Genomic DNA, 15,826 nt, shown 5'->3' on the forward strand with positions numbered 1-15,826 from the left:
TCCCGATATGTCTCGTGATGTCGTGAGTTTGAGATGTCTGACTTATAGGATAATTATTAAGGAGTACAGTTAAATGCCTTGCCACTTCTAGAGGAATAATAGAGGAAGACTTCTAGCAATGATGTATGTCATCCCCACAAAACCAATTCTATGAGAACTACAAGCATTTATATACTACATGTTGCTTTCACTTCCAAAACTTGGGTTGGACATTGCTCTGATCATAGCTGGTAATATGTTCCCCCCAAACTACTTTTCTTTAATGCACTAATCCATAGTATCAGCATCTGAATTACATCTTATTTTAACTAAATAAAAACATTTGATTTCCCTCTTTTTATCTGACAAATAATAAATTCTGGAAATTGGGACTTGAGTAGCCTTTCATTTTCAGTAACTTGAGAGAATTTTCAGATGCTTTATTTCTACGTATTATTTGAGAACTACTTTCCATACCCATTAATAGATCACTTAGTAAAGCAAATAATAGAAAAACAGAAAATGGCATTTCTTAAATAATTTGTTTGCCAGTATTAACATTGGTTTGGTTAGAGTCCAAATATGTCATGGTGAGTCACTGAATTGCTTTTTCAATGCTATCATTTTTGTCTAAATTCTCTATTTCTTTTTTCAAAACATTTAGCAAAATTTTAGAACTGTCCAAAATCTTGTCATATGTGAATACTGCTTCAGAAAGAATGTTATCAAGCTTCTTTTGTATGGTATTTTTCCAAATTAAACTTTCACATACATTTTCCAGTTGTTTGGTTAACACTTCAATTTCATATTGAATCTTAGTCTTGTCTTCTACCAGTTTTCCAATTTGCTGGTCTACTTCTTTTTTCTGAATGCATAAGTCTTCCATATACTTCACAAGTTCATTATTGCAGCCCTGGAGAACAGCTCCCTGCTTTGTCATCCTGCTAACTTTATCCTACTTGGGAGACAAGTGTCCTTTCTTCTACTGGTGGCTATATCCCCACCAATTTCCTAAATTCATTTGAGGAAGAAAAGAAAGAATAGCTGTTATCTTAGCAATTCTACATTGTACACATATAGTTTAATGTGAAGACAAACTGAATTAAAAGCTGATGGATGAAACCAGTTTTAGAAATTTCCAGGAATCCCATTTCTGCTTTAAATCTGATGTCCAAGGTGTTTCCGCATTAATTTAGCAATTCATATTTAAGTCTGCAATCTGAACTGTTACCAATGTAACCAATTTTGCATGAGTATAAGAATGCAATTAAGTGCTTCTTGACATATAATAAGCAGAAAATAATGTAAACAAGCAAAGCAATGAAAAGAAACATTTTCTCCATTACTTGTCCTCTTGCCCAATAAAGCCTTTATGTGTTTTTATGGAATCATCATCTTTGCATATTAATAGTCACTGAACTGTTCTAAGATAACCTTTATTGTCATTTTCTTACTGTGGGCACAACAGCACACATCAAAAATGAAATTTACATATACATAACAAATAAATATTAAATACTATCCATCTTGAATATATAACAGAAGGAGGAAGCTTGAGAGTTCACAAGCTTAATACTGTATGGAATGAAACTATGGCTGAATCTGGATGGATTCTGCTATGGATATCATGAATCCTCCTCCCAGAAGGTAACAAGGAAAACAGGTTGTGAAGAGGATGTGTAGTGTCCCAGATAATCTTATGAACCCTGCTCAAGCAACACTTCTGTGCTATGTCCTGGATGGGAGGGAGGGAACTGCCAATGATCTTTTCGGCCATCCTCACCACTCTCTGCACCGCCTTCCTGTCTGAAGCAGTGATGCTTCCAGACCAGACTGTGATGCTGTATGGCAGGATGCTCTCAATCATTCCTCTGTAGAGAGTGGTAAGGACAGGGGAAGGAAGATGTGCTTTTCTCATGCGATACAGAAAATGCAGGGGCTGCTGTGCCCGCTTCACCAGTGTCTCGCTGTTGGGCGACCAAGCCAGCCTACTCATCAGCTGCACACCCAGGAATTTGATGCTGGTAACCATCTCCACAGGTGAATTATTAATGCACAGAGAAGTGTGGCTGTGCTTGCCTTTTCTGAAATTGACAATGATCTCTTTGGTTTTTCCAATGTTTAAAGCTAGGCTGTTTTCCTTACACCAGTTCACCAAAACCTCAACCTCCTTGCGGTAAGCATACACATTGTCATCATGAATAAGGCCCACTACTGTTGTATCATCTGCAAACTTCACAATATGGTTGGTGGCAAACTTAGCACAACAGTACCATGGGTAAAGAGGGTGAACTGCAGCGGACTTAGGACGCAGCCCTGAGGAGAACCTATGCTCAAGAAAATGGTAATTTTCTGTAGCTTTATGCTGGCTATTAAATACAACTATATCCTCAAATCTCTGGAAAACAGATCTCTCTCTCTGAGACTGTGGACCATAGGTAGCCCTTGGGGGGGGATAAGATATTACATGCTGGTAGATGTTAAGAGGAAGAGGTGAGAGATGCATACTATCTCATCCTACTTGAGACTGGCTTTTATTTTACCCAAACTCCAAAGCAGTCTCAAGATTCATTCTGAAACATTATGGCAGAATGTCCCAAAGAAAGTGATTTATTCTGGAATTAAACAATTTCCCTTGATTTGAGCACACCTATGTGTCTGAGGAATCCTTCAGTCATCCTTTCCTATCAAGCATTCTCTAGAGATGATTGATAAGGCTGACCAATAACCTCCTTCCTGAAAGTCAAAGGGCCCACTGGTGTTTCATAGGCCTTTGGTGTGAGTGAATTAAACGTCTAAGTTGATTTCTCTGCCCTCTTTGTTTCTTTGGTTGTTTTTATTTTTTTGTGTAACTTTTTAAAAATGTTTCTAACAATTTGTAAACAGAATAAAAACCAATGTGTAGATGGGGTGAAAGTGAGATCTTATACTAGTGTACTATCCACTTCCAAAGTGGGTCACCTCCATCAGGGCCTCAACCCAGTTGACAAAGAAAGGTTTTCAGGCTTTTTTGGAAGGCCAAGAGGATGGGAGTGGATCTTACCTCGTGGGGCATGATATTCCAAAGTTGGGGGGGGGGGGAAGGAAAGGAGCCACAGCAGAAAAGGTCTTTTCCTGGACCCTGCCAACTGCAATTCTTTGGTACCCAAATGGGGTGAGACAATTTTTCAGGTAACCTGGACACATGCCACATTAAAGGTGATAATTAAATACCTAAAATTGGATCTGAGACAAACTAGTAACAATACAATTTGCACAATAGTAGTGAAACATGAACTATTCTAGGGGCCCCTAAGTATGTTTGTGCTGCTGCACAATAATAAGTCACCTTTTTCAGTGCTGTTGTAACTTTAAACTGACACTAGATGAACTGTTGTTAAGTGGATGACTACCTGTTTTTGCCATGGCATTACTGAATTTTCCATCCACAGGAGCTACTTTTAATTTTGCCTATTTTTCTGACTATTTTTGAGCAAGGTGAAGCAAACAGGGGAAAATGATTTAGTTTGGAAGGTGTAATCATTTTGGCAAGTTCAGGATCCAGAAATGTAGCGTCCCTCCTTTTCTGGCCACTGACATAAGTAAGGATGGGTCCACAACTGCCCTTTTCCCTCTAGCCTCCAATTTTCCTGTCAAGAGAGCAAAAGACAAGGGTCTTTGCTTGCCATCAGCTGCAAACACCGACAAGCCAGCCTCCCTCTTAGCCTCTGGGACCCAGAACACCCCGCCGGCCTTCCAGAATAGCTTGATTGCCACCCTCGGCCGCTGCAGTGGACCGACTCTTCGGAAGCGTTTCGCGAAATGGCCACCTTGCATCTCGGAGGAGCCGGGAGAAACCTCGCACGAGCTCCGGCGCCAGGCGCAGCTGAGAAACTTCATTTCCGCGCCTGCGCACTGCTGAAATTAGCGACGCCGCGAGCTTCTGCTTGCGCGCCCTTTCCCAAAGCAAACTTCCATCTGGGACCCAGCCAGGTGCACGGTTCATCCTCCCCGCGCTTATGCGCGGGGCGGCCGGCGTTCAGCGCCTCTTTAGGGGCGTTTCGCCAGAAACCTCGCCAACATTCAGGAGCCCCGGTACTTGAAATATTCGTGCGTCAAAAACTTCTTGGATTACAACTCCCGCCTTACAGAGGCATCAAGGTGGCTCAGGATGATGTGAGTTGCAGTCCAACGCAAAGTTATGCCTGTTCTCCCACAAATATTACTGCAATCCACAGCACCTACTTTTCAACACGACTGCGTTCCAGACTCCTTTTCAATCTCGTTCCAGGCGGTTTTCCCAGAGGCTACAAAAAGCTTAGAGAGAACAGACCGCAGAGAAAGGTCCTAGGTTAGAATGAGAAAATAAAGCCAAATTCCTACCAAAGTGGTTTACTGGTAAAGACCAGCCTCAGCCAAGCTGCAACTATCTCCGACCTCGTTAAGTTCCGCCTTGCACGCGAAGTAAAAGCTCTGCGTCTTTTCCAGCAGGTAACGCGTTTAAAGTTAGGGAGCGGATGAGAGAGAAAAGGCCTCAGCCAATCGGTGGCCAGGGATTGCTCGCGGCACTTGGAACGTTATCGGGAGTTGCTTTTAGAAGTCACGAAAAGTGCCGATCGGACACGTTCCTCGTTTTATTTACGGAAATAACCGAAGTAACATCAGATATGGGGACCAAGTCGGAAACACCTAGCATCGGGAAAACCCGAGGACTCATCAAAGCGAGGGCTGTCGGCTTGACGGAAATGTACGATATTTTCCGACTCTGAATCGGGAGCCCAGAGACCGAGCGCGCAGGCTTTATCTTTCACAGCAAGGGATTTCCGGCATTGAACGGAAACGGCCGATGACTCTCGGAAGAGAGGCTCTCAGAATCTGAGAGGGGAGGTAGGCGGGGCTTAGGCCTAAGAAAGAGGAAGGTTGTTATTAAAAAAAAAATCATAGGGGAGGAGTTTGGTCGGAAAGAGCCGACCACAGCCGACGGTAAGCGAAGGCGGTGGCGTCCCAGTTTCCCGGATGTAATCGGACGGCGGTAGTGTTGGGAGCAGTGGCTGAGGGAGGGGGGGGAGGCGGCAGCGGCGGGCGAGCGAAGGCGGACCGCGGGGGCGGCGGGGACGTCGTCGTCTTCCGCGCTCCTCTGTGTGCGTGATCGGCGGCGCTGCCTCTCCTCGCGGGTGTGGAGAGGAGATGGGCCCGTGAGCGCCGCTTCCTCCCACAGCCGAGCTGCCTGAGCCGCCCCTCCTCCCTCCCTTCCCCTCCTCTTCCCCGTCCCCGGTCGGAGTGCTGCTTCCCCTTCCCCCCTCGGCGGCGCCCGTGGCCCGGCCGCGCCCTCCTGATCCCCTCAGTCTCTCTCTCACAGGCCGGGCATTGATGGTAATGTATGCGAGGAAACAGCAAAGACTCAATGATGGGTAAATACCCCTTTCCCGTCCCGCCCTCCCCGACTGCGCCTATGTCGCTCTTCCCCCCCCCCCGGCTGCTCGATGCCAACCGCCAGTAACGGTCGCTCGCTAACGTTACGTTTCTGTCCGTCTCTCTTTTTTTCTCTTCCAGCTGTCACGACCGCAAGGGGGACTCGCAGCCCTACCAGGTACCGATTTCTTCGCCCGCCGCAGTCCCCACATTGAGAGGCCCTGCGGCGGCAACAACTAAAGTGTGGGAGGGCGAGCTAAACTACTCGAGCGCAGGCCTCGGCCGCCGCTGCAGGCCGCGCACGAGCCGCCCCTTCCCTTAGCTTCGCTCCGCGCGCGGCCGGCTGGCCGGCCGGGGAAGGAGGGGGCGGCTGCGGCTGGTTTCCTTCGCCAAGCGCGGTGCGCCTGAGGGAGGCGGCGGTAGGGGCCTGGCGGGGCCGGGAAACGAAGCGCTAGGCCCAGTGTGGGGCGGGAAGACGGCATTGTTTTTTTCTCCTAAGGAAACCGGTGGGATGGCGCTAAGGCAGCTCCGCTGAAGTCTAACAAGGGCAGCTGCTTATAGGAACTCTCCCCTAAAACAATAAAGGACCCTGGGCCCCTGACCCATAGCGAAAAAAGGCCGTAGGGAATTCTAGTTCTTCAATCCTCCTATTCATAAAGACCTTGTAAATTTGGGGTGGTGGAGGTATTCCAGCAGATGTTGGAGACTCCTGGGAGAGTGTGCCACAACTTTGGCTTGTACTTTGCTTTTCTCCCTTCCCTTTTGCTCCACCACTAGCCAAAAATGTAATGAAAATAATTACTTGACTCTTAAAGTACTGTCAGGTATCAAGCAGAGCTTAATATTTGGAGGCTGTACTAGATAACAACCTAACCTCTGTAAACATCCACTAGGCAAAAGACCTATACTCCAAAACTATTGAGATGAAGAGCTGCTAACTAAAGCTGCTTTCTAGGTTGCACTCAATACAACTTAAAGTGGTTTTGCTAGGAAAGTACAGGTGCAGCAGTTGCTATGTACCTACAGGTAGTGTTTGAGAATTTATTGAATCTGTAGTCTGAAGAAATTACATTTCTGGAAATACATAATTGCTGTCTTCACAAATGAGATCTTATTGATTAAAATTAAGCAGAAATACTTAAATACTTGGATAAACTAAAATAAGCTTTTGATAGAGACAAGGTATCATGAAATGCCTCTTAGTGCAGTATCATCTAGGAATTAAAAAATGAACAGTTATTTATTAATCTGTAGTTTGTGTTTTAAAGAGAAGATCATCCATGTTTGAAAAGTTTGCTGTCTTAAATAGCTAGATGTGTGAACATATTCTCCAATATGTTACAGTGTGTTAAAGATAGTGTACAGATCACTGTCTCTTGATTAAGAATCAGGATTTTAAATGCATTATTTTGAATAGATTCCACTGATCAGTGTTAGAGGTCATTAACAAAAAATAAAAATCAAACCTCCAGAATTTGTATTGGGTCATTTTCTGGATAACTTGTTAAGTAGATCTGCAGATTGCTTTGGACAGCTGCAATGCAAACTATTTTTGAATTGTTTTGAATTGAGTTGTTTGAAAAACTTGGTGATATAACATAGAGATTGTGTCCAAGAACAATACTAATTTAGAATATGCTTACGTATATACTTTAAATGTCAGATAGTATATAAAAAACTAGATAATAAAAATGTTAGTTGTAAATTCTAGGTATAATGCCACAACTTAATTTTGTTTAAATTTCTTACAGGCTCTTAAGTACACGTCAAAGAGTCACCCCAGTGGTGGTGATCACCGGCATGACAAGATGCGAGACGCCACAGACCCTTCACCGCCAAATAAAATGTTGCGGCGATCCGATAGTCCTGAAAACAAATACAGTGACAATAGTGGACACAATAAAGCTAAAACCATTCATACTCATAGAGTTAGAGAGAGGGATGGTGGTGAGTTTCCTTTAACCTTTGATTCAACTATGATTTTTAATATTTAAATAATTTTGCCTCACCATTATTTCAGCTTGGCACAATACTACATAAAATACATATGTACTGCATAACAATGAAATAGATTTTTAATAGTTCTTTTCATAGTATTTTCTTTACCTTTATCATAAGATTATTGGCTTTTTATATATAAGAAACATATGGCCTGGCAAGTTGAAGTGTTTTCTTTGAAATCATCTTATTTTTGTGCATATATGTTTAGTATTCTTAAATTACTACTTTTATAGAATTCCTTTGAAAATTAGCTAAATCCAGTAGCAAGATAAGATTAGCACATTACAGCTAATACTAGCCAACATATAAAAATAGCACTGGCTATCTGAAAAGCTTTTTACAAATGGTAGTTTAAAAAGCATGCTAACTATTATTTGGGGAAGCTTCGGATATTTTTTGCCATCAATAGAAGAGAATATTTGTAGCTCAGGGTAGAAGTCTCTGAGCTTGGCTGTTCTCTTGCAGATGTTCCATTACCAAACTAGTACTAGCAAATAACTGCAGGAAAACAACCAAGCTCAGAGAGCACAAAGGACCCCAAATTTTTTTAATGCGAAAGCAGGCTACAGAGTTGCTGATAGCTTGGTATATGAAGGTGTCTTACCTGAGAGAAATATGGTAAGTTCATTACATGGGCCGGTTCAGCCTGCTGCTTTAACAATTCGCAAGTAAAGAAAACTTTACAGAGCCCTTTTAATCATTAGGCTTGGTTTTGTGTGTAGATACTTGGCAGCGTTCTGTACTGTATGCAGTGATCTAGATAGGGGTTTTTGTTCTTACTAGGTTTTCTGAATTCTTCGATCAAACTATTAATTGCTATTTTTAAACCTTATTGCTTCATTAAAGCATTATGGTATTTTATGCTTAAGCAAAATTTAATTCAAGTTGCTTATATGTATGTCAAAAAAAGGCAGCTCATTACTGTTAATCCGAAAATTAGAAACATTGTACATATACTTCATTTTATAATATAATTCTTATTGGAAATATAAGCTTTTGCTAATTTATTCTTAGAAATGGTTATATCTGAAATATTTTCAAATATGTCTCAGTTCCTATTTAAGATCATTGTAAAAATATCATGTAAAGCTAGTTAAATAAGAGGGTAGGCTTAGCTTGGGATTCTGTAAATTAGTGGCTTTCCACTAGTGGACCACTTAAGCTAAGGTGAATCTGCTCAAGTAATTTACACAATTTTTCTTGTTTGTATAAACTACTGGGTTTTTCCCCCTCCCAGAATAGAGATTTATACATACTTCTTAGGGTATAGAAAGCAGGAAAACAAAAGAGTGAAAAAATAAAAAGGAAATGAGAATAATGGTTTTTAAATGAGTCTTATAGGTAAGAATTTTAAAAGATTTTAGAATTTAGAAACTTGAATATACTTTCAGTGGCATAACACTAGATATTCTATGGCAATCTTCCTTGGAAATAATAAGCTTTATTTCTCTTTACCTTAGAACTATAAATAAAATCATACTTGTGAAAGATTCCTATCCAAGATATTTATTTATTTATTAGAATTGTGTGCTGCCTATCTTGTATAGATACAACTCTGAGCAGCTTAAAAATATTAAAAACAGGTAAATATTAATATGGTATTTCATAGCTTCCAGGAAACTATGTCTTCATATGGACCTGGACATTCAGTAATGTAGTTGACTGAATATTGTAACTTGTAAGTCTTAACATAGAACCTCCATTCAACTCTGAAGGATTTTTTTCTCATCTATATTCAAATATTCAGGGTTATAGAAAAATTCAAGAGTAGGGTTATATTGTCAGATACTGTATAGTGGGTTTTTATGAATTGGATAAATTAAACCAGATTTGTTAGTGTTATACATTAAAACAATCTTACACATTGGCTTGTTGGTGTTGCGCTTTACAAATTCAGAAATATTTCCAGGAACACTTTATGTACATAAAGTTTTCGATATAATTTAATAGTAGTTCTTTTACATCTGGGTTTGATAAATATATTCTACATATATTCAGGTAAGGGATATTTCATTATTTGTAGTGGAAATAATTTGCAAAGATTGTAATTGTGATTAAAAAAATACATTTTGATTAAAGAGATACAAGAGGGAAGATGATAAGAGAATAGGGAAAGAAAGAAGGGAAAGGGTGCAAAGCAAAAGAGAAAAAACAGTAACTTCCAACTTTTTTGGTGCAGTAGACTACAGAATACAGTTACATCTTCAAGCTTTAGGTATGTAATGATCAAATTTGATAAAATCAAATTTAATTGTCAAAATCTAAAATCATAGTTTCTTTTTTTCTGTTTTAAGCATAAAGTCCATAGGCGGTTTCCAAGTGGAAACATCTGGATTCCTTCTTTTCTTTAATTACAGCAGTTTTGCTATCTAACCTGATTACTTTTTCCATTCTAAAAATATATTTTGAGCATACTCCCTAGTGTTTGAATACATCAATAATTCGTTGTTACATGAATTGGGTAAAAGCAATCTGGCAAGTAATTCTGTCCATTTTTTTCTGAAGACTCTGAAAATGGTTCGTCGATAAAGAAAAAAAATTGTCGGTATTGCCTTTAGACCATGGGTATGGTATCATCAAATATATGGTAAAATGCTACAAGTGGAAAAAAGGATTTTTGTGTAACTTTTCATAACTTAATTATTTTAATAAAAGCATTCCTTCCAGTGTTCTAAGTTCTAAATATTATATTAAATGTAAATGGTTAAATAAGAAATCAGAATATTTTTAATTGACGTGTTCTTTAGCTGGGTAGCAGAGACTTTATAATAATTCCAAGCAACAGTAGAATTTAATGTATAATTGAATAGTAAAGGAACTTTAAATTATTTAGGACTGAGTTTTTAAATTAGCTTTTCATACTTGAAATTCAATTTCTAAACTAATACTATATTTTGTATATCTATAATGCAGCTCAATTTAAAGAATTTTAAAACTGTACCCAAAATGTTGTGGAGACTAAAATAAAGTCAAATTATCTCCCTCTGAGCAGTACTTCAATTTCTTTTATTTTTACTGATTCTCTGTAAATATCATGTGTAAGCCAATATACTTGCTCAGATACAAGTGTAGCTTAATTTCATTGTTAGGTCTTTTCATTTGCTCATCAGAGCCAGGATAAAAAGATAAGTTTGGTAAAAATAAATCTAGCATCTAGATTGCAGATAGTATCATATCATATATCATCTCATATCTCATATCTCATATCATATCATATATATCATATCATATATTATACATTATCAAAGTTAATGCTGTTAATATTTTCTTTAAGTAATGTGGGCATATTGTCCTATTTATTTATTTATTTATTTATTTATTTATTTATTTATTTTTTATTTTTTTATTTTTTTATTTATTTATTTATTTATTTATTTATTTATTTATTTATTTATTTATTTATTTATTTATTTATTGATGGGATTTATATCCCGCCCTATCTCCCGAAGGACTCAGGGCGGCTAACAACAAAACATAATAAGTACAGAAATTAAGATAAAAATAAAATTAAAATCATCTGTGCAATAAATTAAACTTTGCTTCTAGTTTTTGAATCAATAAGAGTTTTTATTTCAGAAGAAAACCATACAATTTATTTACCAATAAGTCCAAACTTTTATTAACATTCACAGTGAGACTTTAAAAAAATAAAATGACTAACATGTCAGTTCATCTAACCGTAAGAATATTTCTGTTTTCCGTTACCATTTACTTTAAAGGGAAGGAACATATTTGAGTTTTTCTTCAAAGTTTTAGCTGTTAAAATTGCATTCTCCCAGATAACCTTTTGGGGGCTACATAATGGGCATGGCTGATTCATTGGATTGAACCAGAGATACCAAATACCAGGGATGGGGAATGCTCTTTTTTTCCTCTCTCTTCAGTCTTTCCCAGTCATTACTGTACAGGATAGGGACAGATACATGTAGAAATCTTTTTATATGGCAGATTAATTTAGTTTGAATGTTATCTGATATTGTGGAGCATTCTTCCACTGAAGGTGAGAACTGCCCCCTCTCTTTTGGCTTTCCGAAATGGTTTCAAAACACTGGAGGTTGCTGACGGGGTAAGAAGATCCCATCCCAGTCCCATCTGTTTCTTGGCTCTTGTGGGCATGGTTTTAGCACAGTTTTTAATATTTTAATATTGGTTCATTTTAGTATTTTAACTATTTTTGTTTGTTTCTATAATTTTAAGTCACCTAGAGTCATCTTGTAGAGGAGGTGGGCAGCATGGAAATTTAATAAATTTGTTTATACCTCAACCCCTTTATAACCTTCTATAGTAAGAAGTTTCTACTCTGCTTTGAAATTAAACAATTTCATTTACAGAACTGAATATATTCAGTATTATAACATTTCCTGTAGTCATTAATATAGTATATATATTCATTTAAAATAGTAGTGAATGCTTAGTAATTTTAAAAATAAATTATATTCTCTAGAATAACATCTAAAAACTGGTATCCTCTAAATATGCTAGAATTCAATACTATATTAATATGCTCTTAATTGCTGGGATAAGTTCTAATTCATATTTTCCCAGTACTAACTTTGGCAAGGCTATTTTAGTAATTCAGGGCTGACTTGATAAAGGTGGATTGTATGAAGTTTTCACATAAAAGATATTATATTGGGAAAAACAGTTATTAAGTTTGCTTGGTGAAGTCATTGAGGATTTTAAAGGTCAATACTACAATCCTATAAATGTGCTTAGACATTACTTAAAATGTCAATCAATTTAGTATAATTTGATTTGGAGAAACATTCTAAACAAAGTATTCCAATTCTAGACAGTAGCTTTAGAATTTGTTATTTTGATACATTACAATTCACATTTTGATCTGACTTAAGGAAATAAGTGCTTTGGAATATTGTAGTAGATGACTGAAATTAGAGAGGTGATTGTGGGAATATAGTCCTAATGGATATGCTATGCTTTCAGGGCTTCATGAATAGAGGTGGACAATGGGCTACAAAAATAAAGTTAATAAAATAGAGGAAGGCAATGCCAAATTCAAACACAAAATAAAAAATAATATGACATTCAATTGCAAGAAAAAAAATCAAAATAGTTTTCCCAGTAGTAATATACAGTTGTGAAACTTGGATATTGAGAAAAGTAAAAATAAAATAAAATGACTCTCTTGAGGTTAATGTTCAGCAAGCAGAAACTCACATAGTTAACTGTTCTTGGAAAAGTTATGTAATGTTACTGGAGGAAGATTGGAGTGGCAAGCATTTGTCCTTGAGTTGAACTCTTCTAGATTTCATTGAAATAATTTTATTCAATTGCTAAGTCGTGTCTGATTCCCATAGACCATAGCATGCCAGGCTCCCCTGTCCTCCATTGTCTCATGTTCATTGTATCAATGAGACTAACCATCTCATTCTCTGCTGTCCCCTTCTCCTTTTGCCCTCAATCTTTCCTAACTTTAAAGTCTTTTCCAATGAGTTCTCTCTTCTTATTAGGTGGCCAAAGCATTTTTGAGTTTAGCTTCAGAAGTTGTCCTTTCAAGAAACAGATTGATTTCCTTTAGGATTGACTGATTTGATCTTGCAGTTCAGAGACCCTATGAGTCTATACTAGCACCACAATTTGAAAGCATCAGTTCTTCAAAGTTCAGCCTTTCTTATGGTCCAGCTCTCATAGCCATACATTACTACTGGGAAAACCATAGCTTTGACTATGAAGACCTTTGCTGGCAACGTGATATCTCTGCTTTTTAATATAATAATAATAAGTTGGAAGGGACCTTGGAGGTCATCTAGTCCAACCCCCTGCTCAGGCAGGAAACCCTGTACCATTTCAGACAAGTGGCTGTTTTTGCAGTATCTTTCCTACTGAGGAGCAAGTGTCTTAATTTCATGACTGTCGTCACTGTGTGATCTTGGTGCCCAAGAAAATAAAATAGTCAACTTCTTCCATTTCTTTCCCTTCTATTTGTCAGAAAGTGATGATACCATGATCTTAGTTTTTTTAGCTAACTTTTAAAGTTTCAAGCCAACTTTTGTACTCTCGTTCAAATGGTGCAGTAGTGTAATTCTGGATCTCTTTAATCAGGTATGGCTTAAAAGCCTGTTGCAGGCCTGGCAGGATTGGTTCACAAGTGTTGATCACTTTTCATTTCGCATTTTGGTGTTTGAAAGATGCTTTCAGATATCAGTTTTTCTCCAATATTGTTGAGCAATTACTGAACACTGGGGGAAGTTATGTGGAGATTTATATCACAGTTTTACCAGTGAGTGCCCCAGACCAGCGGTCCCCAACATTTTCACCTTGGTGGTCTGGTGTGTTACTGGCAGGTGCATGAGTGTACACAGGTCCATTGGTGTGAGCGGTGCACATGTGCACCCTCTGCTTGTGCAAATGGAGCTACATGTGTGAGTGGTAAACCCTTGCACTCATGCATGAAACTCCACTTGTGCAAGCCGAGGGCAATTCAGCGAAGGGTGTTTGTGCTTCTGCACAAAGCTCCATTCGCGCAAATGGAGGTTTGCATGTAAGTGCCCTCGCCTCACGTGAGGGTAACTTCACACATGAGCACAGGTGCCCTCCACTCAGGTGCCCTCTTCTTGTGCAAGTGGAGCTTTGTGCATGAGTGCAAGGGCGCACAGTCATTGAGTGGAGCTTTACGCGTGCATGTTTACCCATCGCTCACGCGGCCCAGTTTCGAACAGGCTGCAGGCTGGTAGTAGGCCACAGCCTGGGGGTTGGGGAACTGTGCCGCAGGCCATTTCTTTGTTTTCCACATAGAAACAATTTTAAGTATACTGAATTTTTAAATAGTTGTCTAGAGGTGATTTGGAGATGAATAAAAATTAAGATCATGCAACAATGCTTTGGACTGTAAAACTAGCTGATCAAGATGAGTCTTTTGGTTCTCAGTGAAATTACATTCCCCTTGAAAGACCAGATTTGCGGTTTGAAGAGTTTCTCTAAAATGATCATTACCTGTTTTAGTGCTTAAGAATCTTTTTTATCTTGGATTTTTTTGGAATTGATTAAATCATACAGTATTCTGGAAGGGACCTTGAAGATCTTCTAGTCCTACTCCCATTGTATTAGATTTTAGTGCTGGGACGGGAATGCGACCGTTATATAGGTAGCAGAACTTGTTTTAAATGTGGCATTAAGTATTCCCCACTAGTTTTGAACTGTAAATGCGTCATCTTTGATCTCTGACATTAATTTTGGTTTATGACAGGTACAGATAAAAAAATTACATAAAGAGAAAATACCTCTCAGACTCATGGATTTCTTTTGCATGTCTGTAACACTGATTTAACCTAGCCAGAATTTATAGTGACCACTAGATTGGGAGATCTCCTATTCATGTCTTTTGTAGTTTAATAATTAAGAAGAATAAGTGGGCTGATCAGTTCTGATTGGCAGTAAAAAGACCCTTTAGGACAGTGTGAAAGATAAATGGCCTATCCTATATATAAAGGGTCGGCAGAGAGGAACTACTGTGGATCCTGTTGGTCAAAGAATTCCAACTCCTGGGATTCAGAAGAGTCTTTTCTGCTATAGCATTTGTCCTTTGGAACATCCTACCCTCCAATGTGAGATCAGCTTTCATCCTCATCTCCTTCGATAAAAGCCTGAATGCCTAGTTTTGCCAGTTGGCCCGGGGACCCAATAGGAGAGTATCACACTGAAGGTGGCTACTAGATTGATAGCACCCTCCCTTGCTTCCCTGCTCCCCCACCTGCCCATCTTTTATTCTAATATTACTGTTTTCTCATTGTTTTCTTTTTCATTGTTTATTCTATTGTTTATTGTTTCATTGTTTATTCTTATTCACTGTTATGTTTATACTTCTTTTCATTTCTCCATTTTTATTGTAAGTAGCCTTATTGTGAGATAGGGGCAAATAAATTTAACAAATAGAGATAAAGATTGAGCTAAAATAAAATTTCAGGAAATTGAATCTTGATACATTTAATTGCAGAAGTGGTTAATCTGGAATATATAAAACAACTGTAATGCAGCATATATGTGCGGCTTCTAATTCCAGTGTATCACATGGAATACAAGGAGCATAAAACTATATGAATACTTAGAAATCATTCTCCTTGGCTTCTCTTAATAAATGCATTTCATTTGCATGTCATTACGCGCTAATTAAAATTCAGACAGAATGGAAAAACATTTGTTCAGGTTCAATTCTGTGAAGATTTAAGTACATATCTATTGGAAATCGGATCTATAGGAGATAAGGAAATGACTGGCTATCCATATGAGGGTTCTTGGGCACTCTTTTATGATAGAACCTCTTCAAATTCTTGGGCTTTGAAAGTGATGGAATGAGAACGCTGGTAGCTAAAATGCAAATGACAGAGAATTTAGGCTAGATTCTCTCACAGCCATGATTTGTTGATATGTTTACGACAGTAACAGTGAAAAAAGAGAAAAAATCCATAGTAATAATTGCTGTCCTGATTGCAAATAA

General features: G+C 38.5%; 2 protein-coding genes across 4 annotated transcripts in view; one reads left to right on the top strand and one right to left on the bottom strand.

Moving 5' to 3' along the window:
- Positions 1-574: 574 nt before the first annotated feature.
- LOC308679040 (uncharacterized protein) lies at positions 575-919 on the bottom strand (the record flags this gene model as incomplete). Its single annotated transcript, XM_081346275.1, has 1 exon — positions 575-919. The coding sequence occupies one exon, from the start codon at positions 917-919 to the stop codon at positions 575-577; it is 345 nt and encodes a 114-aa protein (XP_081202401.1).
- A 3,929-nt stretch (positions 920-4,848) lies between these two features.
- The window catches only part of WAC (WW domain containing adaptor with coiled-coil), a 56,050-nt gene continuing 45,072 nt past the window's right edge, over positions 4,849-15,826 (top strand). The window contains exons 1-3 of one of the 3 annotated variants that reach the window (XM_081345226.1): positions 4,849-4,941; positions 5,512-5,548; positions 7,122-7,317. In XM_081345226.1, coding sequence (XP_081201352.1) covers positions 7,179-7,317 — 139 coding nt within the window. In that variant the 5' untranslated portion in view covers positions 4,849-4,941; positions 5,512-5,548; positions 7,122-7,178. Of the gene's footprint in view, positions 4,942-4,978; positions 5,370-5,511; positions 5,549-7,121; positions 7,318-15,826 lie in introns of those variants that run through there. The other 2 variants (XM_081345225.1, XM_081345227.1) reach the window with 2 other exon arrangements.

This window comes from Vipera berus, assembly GCF_964194415.1.
Source record: "Vipera berus genome assembly, chromosome: Z".
NCBI classification, from domain to species: domain Eukaryota; kingdom Metazoa; phylum Chordata; class Lepidosauria; order Squamata; family Viperidae; genus Vipera; species Vipera berus.